The sequence below is a fragment of the Acipenser ruthenus genome, chromosome 3 (genome assembly GCF_902713425.1).
Source record: "Acipenser ruthenus chromosome 3, fAciRut3.2 maternal haplotype, whole genome shotgun sequence".
Classification (NCBI taxonomy): Eukaryota; Metazoa; Chordata; class Actinopteri; order Acipenseriformes; family Acipenseridae; genus Acipenser; species Acipenser ruthenus.
This window is the reverse complement of record NC_081191.1, coordinates 40399366-40411876: the sequence shown is the minus strand read 5'-3', so window position 1 is coordinate 40411876 and position 12511 is coordinate 40399366. Positions and strand designations below refer to the sequence as shown.

The window sequence follows — 12511 nt, the reverse complement described above, 5'->3', positions numbered from 1 at the left end:
ATTGCCCTTATGTTTCCTAGTGATTTTTGTTTAGTGCCCTGCAGACTTGGTTACATGTCCTGCGGGCGACAAAACAAAAAGGAGAGGTGTTGGGAAATGTGACGGATTGAAAATAAAAGAGATTGATTTGAGACTCCAGTGAGGCTGGAGTGACTGAGAAGCTGTGTGCTCAGTGAATAATATCTGTAAAAGTCAGGCTTCTGGATTTGTTTTTGTCATTTATTTATTTTGTACTGCAAATTTCCACCTGAGGCTTACTCTTGTTTCCTGCAACCTGCAATAGCCACTTGAGCATCTAACAATCACGAGAAGGGTTTTAATGGCCTCACATGTTTAAAAATTTAGAAATCATGCATAAAACGATAATAATGAATAGGAAATAAAATCGGATATTAACTATCGGCTGGATTCTCAAAGCTATTTTCTCCACATCATTGTTAGTACCATTTTTTTTCTAACATGAAATAGACATACCTTTTAGACTACTTACAAGCTCCTGGGTTCTTTTTCTGGTTTAGTAACTTTATTGGGTACGTTGTTACTTTCTGAAGAAATAATGCTAATAAAAGGCATGTAGAGCTCTGAGAATCTAACCCTATGTATTTTACTTTCTAACATAATTGTTTTATCCAAGGGTGATAAAGGTGACGCTTTCAGTTGAAGTACTATTTTAAATTTTTGGTTGGAAGATCAAGTACACAACTATTTTCAAATTCAAATCTGATTCAGAATAGTAAATGAGGTGAACTGTCATGTCCTTGAAGAGATCTTTCAGTTTGATGGCAGTGCACATGTAACAATGCATGGAGAGCACAATACTCTCCCAGTTCCATCTCCTGAGTTGTCTATTGTCATTAATTTATCTGCAAGATCAAGCCGAAACTAATTAATATAGTGCTCAAGCTGTAATGAGTCAGTTACAAATCACAAGCTGTTAACCCGCCCCTGCCAGCTTGCATTAAATACAGCGACTTTTATTTATTTTTTAGTTGTTGTTTGTTTCTCAGAAAAGCAATTCCTGAGGAAAGGTAAGCATTGAAACCTGTCTCTTTCCCCTGAAAAAGGATCAAGCAGTTGAAATCTTTACAGAGAGGGTCATAATGATGTGCACAGGGTGGCCATTATTATGTTCTGTACAGTATTAGTGATTGTGAATATGTTGTTTAAGAAGTTTTCCTTCAGATGCAGATGCTGGTTTGAACGGTCTAAAAACACCTTGGTTTAGTCACGTTAATTAATCTGTTTGTACAATGCTCAAAGTCTCAAATCAACAGCACAAATTAAACCCAACCCATTCAGTTGTGCTGCTAAACCATTAGTTATAACTAGGCTTGCTACTTTTCGATTTTAATTGGTAAAGCTCGTTAAACGTCGAATTCCCAAAAAATATCAGTTCGACTGAAATAAATTTATATATGATAAACGTCGATAAAACCACTTGCTATTATTTTCTTACCAAAAATAATCATTTAGAAATCCTCTGTAGTTTGTGTAGTTTTTATACTTGCTGTCTGTCCCGCTCTGAATGCCTGGGGTCGCTGTCAGTCATCTCAATGGTCCGTTAGTACTGTAGTTTCACCCTGTTCTGAGAGATCTCGTTGACTGAAGCAGTGCTAAAATGCTCTCATTTGCCAGCTACAGCTAAAAAGCGCCTACTTTGAAATTAGCAGTTTAAGGTGTATGTAAGCTTTTGCTTTAGGTTTACGTTGACAGTTATTAGTTTGATTTTGAAAATGGGGCGCAAGAGAAAAACACTTAATGAATATTGTGCAGAATACCCTGCCAGACTGCTGAAGTCTCCACGGCAGGACGAAGCGGGCCCGTCTGCCTTGCCTGTGACTCTGTGTCTGGCTGTGTTAAAGCAGGAGAGGGGGAGCTCACTCCAAATAATAAGTTAGCTGTGTTCAACTATCTAATGTTTTGTTCTATGCATATTTTTTTTTATATATATGCTGCGTTTACTACGGTTTATTTGAGACGATTTTTAAATGTATAGCTCTGCTGTGACCAAACGTTATTTCAATTAGAATGTTGGTAACCATGGTTTTGTTGCATGTTGACGTTTTTCAATGGCATAAAAAACTTTTTTTTTTAAGCATAAAAGTCGATTTCACCCATTCTCTGCCTGAATTGAAATATAAAGATAGAAAAAAAAACGGTAAATTCTTTCTAAAATAAACGTCGATATTAATCTTCGATTTGGCAAACAAATTTAAATCGAATAGTAGCAAGCCTAGTTATAACCATGTGGTTATACTACAGGCCTGAATGAAACCTGCATCATAATTGAATAAGAGACTGGTTCTGTTCAAACACAGCACATCTTGGTTTTGTTACTAAAGTTCCCTACCAGAAGAAAGTGTAAATTTCCAAAGTTGCATAAATTCAATAATTGAGCAGCATCATCTGGTTACCATGGGAGTGATCGCACTTGGCCAGCTGTGTGTAAATATTCCTTCAGTAACCAGCCACTGCAACTTATTACATATGTGACCCAGTTTTCTATACTTTAGATACAGCCCACCACCACCTCCCCTGCAGCAGACTTGTTTGTCCTGCATGCTGGAACCTATTTCTTGTGTAATTTAATATTCTCCTATTTTTTCAATAGGAAATATTAAGGAGCATAACATAATGTCAGATGAATGAATGTGTTCATATATCATTTCTGAAGCAAAATACAACCTGCACACCTTTTCCGTTATTATCAGATAGAGGACCACAACAACGGCATGTACTGGAACGATAATGAGCACTAAATAAAGTTTAGTATTCTATAAGAGCGATGATGAAAAAGTAATAATAGTACATTGGCCTTGTATTGGAAATTGCATACAGAAAGCTTTTTATTAAAACATTACAGGTTTAATTCAGTATTTAAGTGAGATTCATTAACTGGGTAACAAACCATTGATGTTTTATAATTTGTTTCTGAACCTGTAAATCCGCATCTCTCCTTGTGTCACCCCAGGTTAAAATCATTAGCACGTATGCAACAAGAATGGTGGGCATGTTTATTGAGTACATAATCTGTGGGTTATTTTTACTGTGTGAATGTGAGCAATAAGATAATAAACAAGAGGCAATAAGTGAAAGGAAAGCACATGCATGGTAACCAAACAGATACATTGTGTGCTACCATTTTAATTGAGGGTCTGTGGTATTTACAATATATGTATTTGCATATTTTTTTCTCCCCAGTCTTTTTACCAAGAGGTAATTGCATACATTTGATCAAGTTAACTAATGAATGTCCTTTGTGCAAATTGACTAGTAAATACCTAACAAAAATGGTGGGAAAATAAGCACAACTTGTTCATAATAATTTGCGGTTTGCATGTATTTTTTCCAATGTAAACCTGTTTTTATTTTTCTCTCAAAACCACAGGTACACTGCAATTGCTGTTTTACTACCAGTTATGTATTGATTTTTGTTCTGAGTGGTGACTGAGCTATTCAGTGCTGTGAACAGTTATGAGCAAATAGGGTTAAAAACGGGTAACGGCAGATAATAAGCTATTGAATCTATACAGTTAACACTAACTGATTTGCTATAGTACAGTTGTGAAATAATTCAAATAATTGAAATAATTCAAATACTAATAGACATCTGACTAGGATACAAGGCAGGCTACTGCATGAATCAGAAAAAGTATCCTCTCTCTATATATCCCTATATCAGTTCCAGGCATACAGACCAAAAAGAGCAATTCCTTGTGCATGTAAACATAGTAACTATGAATGGAAAAAGCCAGCAGTGATTGTTCCAGTGGTTGTTATACAGTAAACAGAATCATACAATTTGGGTGTTCAAATGACAGATCACAGATCAGTGCCAACAGCTGGTAATTAGAATTTGCCTGGAAAGTTTCCCAAATGAAACCTGTTAAGACATTTAAGAATTTGTACCATGGGGATATTTTCAATGCTTTAAACTAAAAACCCGTGGGCCTAAAAAACTGTTTAAAAAAACGTTTTTTAAAGCCGTCCCCACCGTGGATCCACCGTGGATTCAAAAGGACTCTCAAACATGTACACTAGAGTGTAAGCATTCACCTGCTCCTCTGCACCATGCTGCACCCAGTGGGTATAAGAAATACCACATAGAACAAATGTGGGGCAAGAAAAGTAATATATTGGTATAAGATAAGCATGATATTTCAGACCTGAACAAAGTTATTCTTCAATATAGTTCACTTTTGCTTTTGTTTTATGTACCCCAAGATGTCTATGTTACAGCATGTATAAGTGTGGTGTTGTAGTTTTTTTTCTTTTTTAATTGTATTGATGTTTGGCTTTTTGTTTTTTTATTGTTAGGGCCAAACTGCTTTGCAGATAACGCAGTAATACCAGCCGGCCGGGAAGTGAAGATCAACGGTTGCACAATATGCTACTGCACGTATGAAGAAGGCACTTGGAGGCTTGAACCACAAGCCACTTGCAGCAAACACGAATGCAAGCTAAGCTAGATATCCACTTCAGACACAGAACACAGCAGGGGTAGTGACGTCATTATTCAAATGTATTCCCAGCCACGGTCTGTAAGAGTTTGATGGCCTGACAAGTAGCAACAGCAATGCCTGGTGATCGAATAATGTTCATCTTAAAATTGTAAGCGCCTAAACTTTCTATTCATTTTAGTGGACTGTTAAAAGAGGCAGTGTAAAACTATTTTAATATGATGTGAAGTTAGGGAACATAAAAAAAAAAAAACTTTTAGAATGTAAAGAATGAATGACTTTTACAAAATTACCAAACCATTCCCTGTATTTAAATTGGCACCACTTATATTTATAATCAGTCAGCTAGATTCTCAAAGCGATTTACTCCTAATCGTCATTTGCACATTTTTTTCATCAAGGAAAAAACTGAAATAAATAACTCAGACATTTAATGTAGGGGTCTGTAAATTGTTTATTACTAGTTTTACAGTAGCATTTCAATTGGTGTTTTTGCTTCAGAAAAATAATTGTGCTTCTGATGATTTGGAGAATCTAGCTCAGTTTGTGTAAGTTGTCCGACTGAATTTCAGCCACCATAAGTATTTAGTACCAGTACACACAAAAAGGTTTGCTTGACTATTAGGGATGTGCAGGAAAACAAATACAGTAGTTTGTACTTCACCACTTCACCTTTAAGTTTGTATTGTTTTTACTTTTCAATGTTTTAATTACACTGTTTGTTTCAAAGGGAATTGTATTTTTTTTTTTTCATTTCTTAATAGCGTGTTCCCTTTCAAGTACGAAATGTAATCATCAAAGCATGAGTATTTACCTCCTAAAGACCCGAAACCTGAATAAGATATATGAAAGCTGCTCGACGAGCCTGTGACGCAGTCATCGGCCACCCCCGAGGACATAAAAACACTGCGGTCACAGACCTCAACGCCATTTTTCCTTTCAAGAACTGACCAGACAGGACAGCTGTTTTAGATAAGTATGTGTTACTTTTTCTGCTATATATTTAGCATTTACTGTGTTTTACACAATTTATATGTGATATTAAAAATAATCGCTGTATTAGTTTTACTAATTGCACGTATTTGTGCACTACAGCCTGTTGTTTGTTACTTTCCACTGCAGCCTTTTGCCCCGTGTGAAGCCAGTGGCTCCAGTCACTTCTTCCCAGTGATCAAGCAACATAAGTCGGCTGACTTTGTGCTGTCCCCCCAGGCTGCAGTAGCTCCGGCTGGAGTTATTTATTTCTCTTTGGCTTTGGCTAAAATTACGAGACGGTTTGCGTATTTCATGTAGTTTGTTGCAATTACTGTATTTTGTTGAGAAATGTTTTTTTCTCAATCTATTTTTTTCTGTTTTCACAGAGACTAAGCGCAGGCCTGTGGGCAACGTGGTGCTGCGAGCACATATGTAGTGACAGCAGCTGCTGGGTTCCGCAGCACTATGCAGGACCAAGGTACCCCGGTACCGTACCATGCTGACCCAGTGCTAAAGTCACAGAACCGGTACCAAACCGACCTGGTGTCATCCCGCTGCTGTCCCAGCAACACGATACCGACTGGTGCTTACTCCCCTGGTCCGGTACCAGACCAGTCTTGTTTGGGTCTTGACCCGCCCGGTTGAGGTCTATAAGCAGATTGAGGCAGCATTTGTACATCTATATACTGCACACTGCATTGCTTGCTTCTTGTATCATGCCTGGGTTTTTATCCCTGTCAGACATGCAAGGCCAGTCTGCCTGTTGAAGACAAGCACGGCAGATGCACTTCCTGACTAGGGCCAGAGCACTCCAAGGAGGCACTGACGAACCGCTGTTTCTGTGAATTTCTGGAGAAACGTCTCTCCCGCAGCTCTACAGACTGCTATGTGTTCCTCACTCCTGCACACCGCTCTTCTCCAGCACCCTCTGGTAGAGAGGTGGCTGAATCCTCACCCCGTGGCTCTGTGCCAAGGGAGACCAGACGACGCACCCAGGAAAGTAGCCCACGCAGGAAGCCATCTTCACGGTGTTTCTCATCTTCTTTTGCCTCTCCTTCTCCCCCAAGGAAGAGGAAGTGTCGCCGGTCCAAGCGATTGGCCAACTCGGAGCAGATGGAAAAGCTCTGGTCAGTTTCATGTTTCCCACCAGGAACGGTGCTCACAGTGTTAAGGGCTTTGCCAACTGGATCTGTTCCGTCATGCGTTTTTAACATGCGTAATCATGATGCGTCAATTAATTTAACAAGCACGTACATTCCCTATTGCACCTTGCACACTGAGTCCATACGACGTACACACGACGGTGATGCGTCAGTTTTGGAATCGAAACAATTTTATCCTTTTTGACATGCGTTAAAAATGACATTGACCAATGATAATCATTTTGGAAGACGTGGTTTCTTGAGGTTCCCTGAACAAAATGGAAAAACGAATTGTGTGTGTTGCCAAACAAATGAATCCAACAAATATTGAAAAAAAGAAAACAAATGGAAAGACATTGCCGTGGACTTGTGCATGAATGATATGTATTATAAAACATGAAATTATGAACAGATAGCATACATAATCACATGGATTTTGTGCAGTATAGGTTATTACAAGCATATACTTTTTCCTTGAATTGAAGTCGAGGAAGTAAAGAAACAATGGCTTAACCTGGAGACACATATCAGAGAAAGAAGCGTGACAGGGCAACCAAGAGCGGTCAGGGTTTAACAGTCAGAAAATAGGGGCAGTACATGAAATTGATGGAATTTTTGGCTCCATACACAGAGTGTAGAAGGTCATTATGGTAAAGTATTTTTGATGGCTCATTGCTGGCTTCCCAACTTTTAGATATATTTATTACAGGAGTGAGTGTTTGAAATAAAATATTGGTCATATGGTTTCTGATGCTATGACAACTGTATGCAGTTGTGTAATATCATATATTTGTATGTATTGCTTAACAACATAATGTAGATCTAGTAGAAACGTAATAATTAGCAAATGTTTTAACTTCCATCAACGTGCACTAAAGAATAAAGTGGTTTATGATTAGCGTTTGCTGATCATTAAATTTATACTACACTTAACATTTTTATGTTCAAAGTTATGTAAGAATTAACAACTGAACTGTATTTATTTTTATTAAAATACTTAAACTAGGTATATTTACTACAAAGCCTCCACTGCACATCAGTGCTCTGAAGTATGATATTAACGCCTTTAGTGTGCAATGGATTGATGCACGTTTTTTATTGCATGAACGTTTGGCACCGCCTGCCCTGCCTGTCTGCCTGGGGCCCCAAGGGGCTACAAGCACAGATTGTCAACAGGAGGACATGCTGTCCATTGCCGCCTCTGAGGGGAGCGAACAGGAGTTGGCATTCCCATTGAGGACATGGAGATCGACGGCACATCCCCTGTGGTTAAACGCTCCCTGTCAGCAGAACTTCTACCGCTGATCAAGAGAGCCACTGCAGTCTTGCAAGTGCCCTAGCCTACACAAGATGAGACAAGGCAGTCCATCTTTTGATGATCAGCGTACCACCTTTCCCATGTCCACCCAAACCCCCCCCCCCCACCCCCGCCCCAGTGCAACAAGATTTTTTTTTGAGATACAGTTGTCCTGGGATCATCTAGCTACAGCTCCTGCTGTTTCCCGATCTATGGACCCCCTATATAGGGTGCATGATGCGGAGAAGCTGGGCCTGGCCCAATTTCCTCCGGTGGAGGCTTCAGCTGCTGCTTTGGTAGACGCTCCTGTCCAAGGACACTATCTGCCCCAACAAGCAGTGCCAGTTTCTCGGAGGTGACCTTCAAGCGTGCCTATTCAGCTAGTGCTTTCGCCCCTCACTAACAGTCACAGACCCTCACCAGAGCAGCTGAATGAGCTGTGCCTGGTTAACAAGAACCTGTGTATCAAAACGGAACGGGCAGGCTGTAGGCAAGAAGCTGGCTGCACTAGTACCCTCAAGTTGCTCATCTGGTAAAAGCGCTCCATGTGGAGAGCAGGATGTGCCCTATAGCCTGGAGGTTGCAGGTTCGAGTCCAGGCTATTCCACTGCTGACTGTGGACGGGAGTTCCCAGGGTGCGGCGCACAATTGGCCAAGCACCATCCGGGGGGAGGGTTTAGCACACCAGCGACCCCTGTAAGCTGCCCAGAGCTGCATTGTCCTCTGACACTTTAGCTCTGGGGTGGCTGCATGGCGGACCTGCAGAGTGAAAAGAAGCGGTTGGTTGACGGCACACATTTCGGAGGACGTGTGTTCGTCTTCGCCGCTCCCGAGTAGGCGGGGGGGTGGTAGCGGTGAGCTGAGCCTAAATACAATTGGCCATTTCAAATTGGGAGAAAAACAGGGTAAAATCAATTGGCGACTACTGAATTAAAAAAAAGCTATCGTGCTGGCTGCACTGATAGCTGCACGCATGGTTTCCCTATTACACTGGGGCATATGTTTGGTCCAGCGGTGGAAGAGATGCTGCAGCACTCTCATCTCGTGTGGGAATCTATGAAGGAGCTGGTTCACATGCTTCCCAAGTGACCACCTCCAGTGCATAAACCAGTAGCAAACTGGCACCCAAGGCCCCAGCAGTCTCAAAGACCGGCAGACCGGCTGCACCTGCAGCCAGAGGTGGTGTTCAGAACCAGCCCATGGCTGCTCGCCACGGAGGCTTTAATAGGTTCAAACCGGCTACTCTCTGCAGTTCAAGTATGGTCCCCCTCCCTTTCGGGGCATGACTACAACATCAGTTACGGACCCGCAAGATACCACAGAGGTGTCTCAGGAGGTAGAAGCTCTGCTGCAAAAAGTGGCTATTCGCACGATAGACTCCCTCCAGTTGGAGGAAGGGTTCTACTCCAGGTACTTCCTAATGCCCATGCTGGATGGGACCAATCCTTGACCTCAGACAGGTCAACCTGTATCTGAGCCGAAGGAGGTTCAAAATGTTGACAATGCAACAGCTGTTGCAGTCAATCAAGCCAGGTGACTGGTTCACCACGGTGAACCTCAAAGATGCCAATTTCCACATCCCCATAAAATGATTGCACAGGAAGTAGCTGAGGTTCGCCTTTCAGGGAACAGCGTACATGTTCCATGTCCCAAGGAATTAGTGCTCATTTGTGCCCAGTCTCCAGCACAAGCAGAGGCCCACACAGAACTTGTCACCATCCACCTTCAACGGCTGGGCCTTATGGTGAATCATATGAAGAGCCAGCTCACGCCTTCTCAGGCAGCCTGAGTGTGCTTGGATTACAGGTTCATGCTTTCCACTCTGTTGGAGGGCAGAGTGCCAAGAATAGCCGCCTGTTTAGAGCTCTTTCAGCTCAACAGAGTGCTCACTGTAGTGACATTCCAGAGAATTCTGGGCTTGATGGCAACAGCTTCCCAGACCCTTCCATTGGGTCTCCTGTGCATGCGCCCTCTGCAGGCCTGGTTTAACAGCAGGGTTTTTCAGCCCACGCTGAACTGCGACTGCCTATTGACAGTGTCTCGTCACTGTCTAAAGGCACTGTCTTGGTGGAAACAGCCTGCCCATCTATGCCTCGGCGTAGTGCTGGGCAGTGAAACCAGAAGGGAGGTCGTCACCATGGACGCATCCAGGCTGGGCTGGGGCGCTGTGTGGAAAGGCAGAGAGGTGCAAGGAGTGTGGAACCCCCCTTGGCATTGTCTTCACATCAATGCTTTGGAGCTGCAGGCAGTTTACCTGGCCCTGCAGATTTTTTTGCAGGAGGTTTGAGGGAGACATGTGCTTGTCCGTACAGACAACACAACGGTAGTGGCTCACGTCAACCACCAGGGCGGCCTCAGGTCGCCCAGTCTCCATCATGTGGTCCGTGAGCTTTTGCTCCTGGCACACGAGAACCTCCTCTCACTACAGGCAGTGCACCTGCCTGGGGTGATAAACTGAGCAGCAGACCTCTTCTCAAGGAGAGTTCCCAGCACCTCAGAGAAGGCTTCATCCTGAGGTGGTGAGGCACATTTGGGAGAGGTTCGGAAGAGCAGAGATAGATCTCTTTGCCTCCCAAGAAATCAACCCACTGTATGCTCTGGTCCTCCATAATAGGAGGCGGGGACCCGCTGGTCAAGGCAACTGTTATATCGCCATGCTCCCGCTGTGCCTGGAGAAAATCAGGCAGGACAGGGCCAAGGTGCTCCTACTAGCCCCTTACTGGCCAGGAGACCCTGATACAGCTCCTGAGTGGCCAGCAGTGGAGACTGCCCAAGCGCCGCAACCTGCTCAGTCAGGCACGGGGGACTTTATAGCATCCCGACAAATTGAGCCTGCAGCTCTGGGTCTGCAGCTCAGAGCACTCTCCACATGTTCCCAGTATGGGTGCAAGTGGGGTGTTTTTCAGACGTGGCATCTGCCTCATGGGTTCAACCCCACGACCTGTCCCATGGCAGTTGTACTTTAGTTTTTGCAGGACCTGTTTGATGTGGGGAAATCCCCCTCTACATTAAAGGTCTATCTGGCAGCTATTTCAGCTTGCCATGTCAAAATTGACTCGGTCTCCCCAGGAGCTCACTTCCTGGCAGGGTCATTTTTGAAAGGGGCTCAGTGGCTTTGCCTGCCTATGAAGGACATTGTACCTCACTGGAGGTTAAACGTGGTGCTTAATGCACTCAGAAGCCTTTTGAGCATTCAGCTGAGCTGAAATATTTGCCGCTCAAAGCCGCTTTCTTGCTTGCTATCACCTCCGCAAAGTGAGTGAGTGAGATGCAGGCATTCTCTATTGCAAAAGCCTGCTTAATTTGTACAGAGGCCAGGACAAAGGTTACACTCTGTACCAATCTTGCCTTTTTGCTAAAGACAATCTCTGCATTTCATGTCAACCAGTCTGTGGAATTGGAGGCTTTTCATCCACCTCCTTTCCAGTCTGACAGGGAGCGACAGCTCCATACTTGCTGCCCTGTGCGGGCCCTGCCATATTATGTTGACAGGACAAAAAGTTGGAGGCAGCCAGGACTGCCAATGAGCTGGCCAAATGCACCCTCAAGAGAAGCTCACTGCCCATTCCACCAGGGGCATGGCAACTTAATGGGCTTATTCCAGGGTGCGTCTGTCAAGGGCATTTGCAATGCAGTGGTGTGGGCTACTCACCAATACCTTTACTGGGTTCTACAGACTTGTGGATCCTCAAAACCCTGGTTTTGGAACTAGAGCGTTAAGGGTGGCTTCTCAGTCGACCCTTACAACACAGACATAGAGGGGAGTTTCTCCCTCAATTTTTTAACCCTAGCCACTTGTTACTGGGGTTCCATATGGTAATGTACAAGGCAGCCTCTTGGCTTAGCCTTGTAGCATTCCAGTTGTTCTGCAATATTGCCCTTGCTACGGCTTTGGTACACTTACCCATGCGGTAATGGTTACATTTCATACTTGAAAGGGAACATTAGGTTATTGTCATAGCCCTGGTTCCCTGAAATAGAAATGTAACCATTAACCTTTAAGGTCACTGCGTCCATGATTGCAGCAGGCTGAAGGAAAAAAGACATTGAGGTCTGTGACCGCAGTGTTTATGTCCTCAGGGATGGGCCATGACTGCGTCACAGGCTCGTCGAGCAGCTTTGATATATCTTATTCAGGTTCCGGGTCTCTAGGAGAAAAATACCCATGCGGTAATAGTTCCATTTCTATTTCAGGGAACGAGGGTTATGATAATAAACTAACGTTATGCTGAGTTGTTTGGGCACGTGGTACAATAATCTTTGCCTTTGAGCCAGATCATTCCTGCAGTACCTGTGTTACCTATAAGGTAATGTATCCGTGTGGTGGTGATTCTGAAGATTTTGATGGAATGTAGAAATTATTTTGTACGGCAGTACAAAAGATGAAGGGTCTATATATATATATATATATATATATATATATATATATATATATATATATATATAGTAAGCTGTACCTTATAGACTCCACAGATCTCTAGCACACTAGTTAAGGGAAAGTCTAATCTATTTTATCTGCACACCCCTAATGCTTTTTGCATTTACTTTTCCAAATTAATCAAGTTAAGTTTGCTTGGAAACAATCTTAACACAGCAGTTCCGTCGGAACACACACCACACTACAGTGCTAAAGAAAT

General features: G+C 42.9%; 1 protein-coding gene across 2 annotated transcripts in view; it reads left to right on the top strand.

The window, feature by feature from the left end:
• LOC117435273 (brorin-like) overlaps positions 1-12288 on the top strand; it is a 48845-nt gene extending 36557 nt beyond the window's left edge. The window contains exons 4-5 of one of the 2 annotated variants that reach the window (XR_004663434.2): positions 4318-4611; positions 5225-12288. Coding sequence is in view for 1 of the 2 variants with exons in the window: in XM_059012929.1 (XP_058868912.1) it covers positions 4318-4469 (152 nt within the window). In the remaining variant the exon portion in view is untranslated. Of the gene's footprint in view, positions 1-4317 lie in introns of both variants that reach the window. The other variant, XM_059012929.1, reaches the window with a different exon arrangement.
• Positions 12289-12511: the final 223 nt, after the last annotated feature.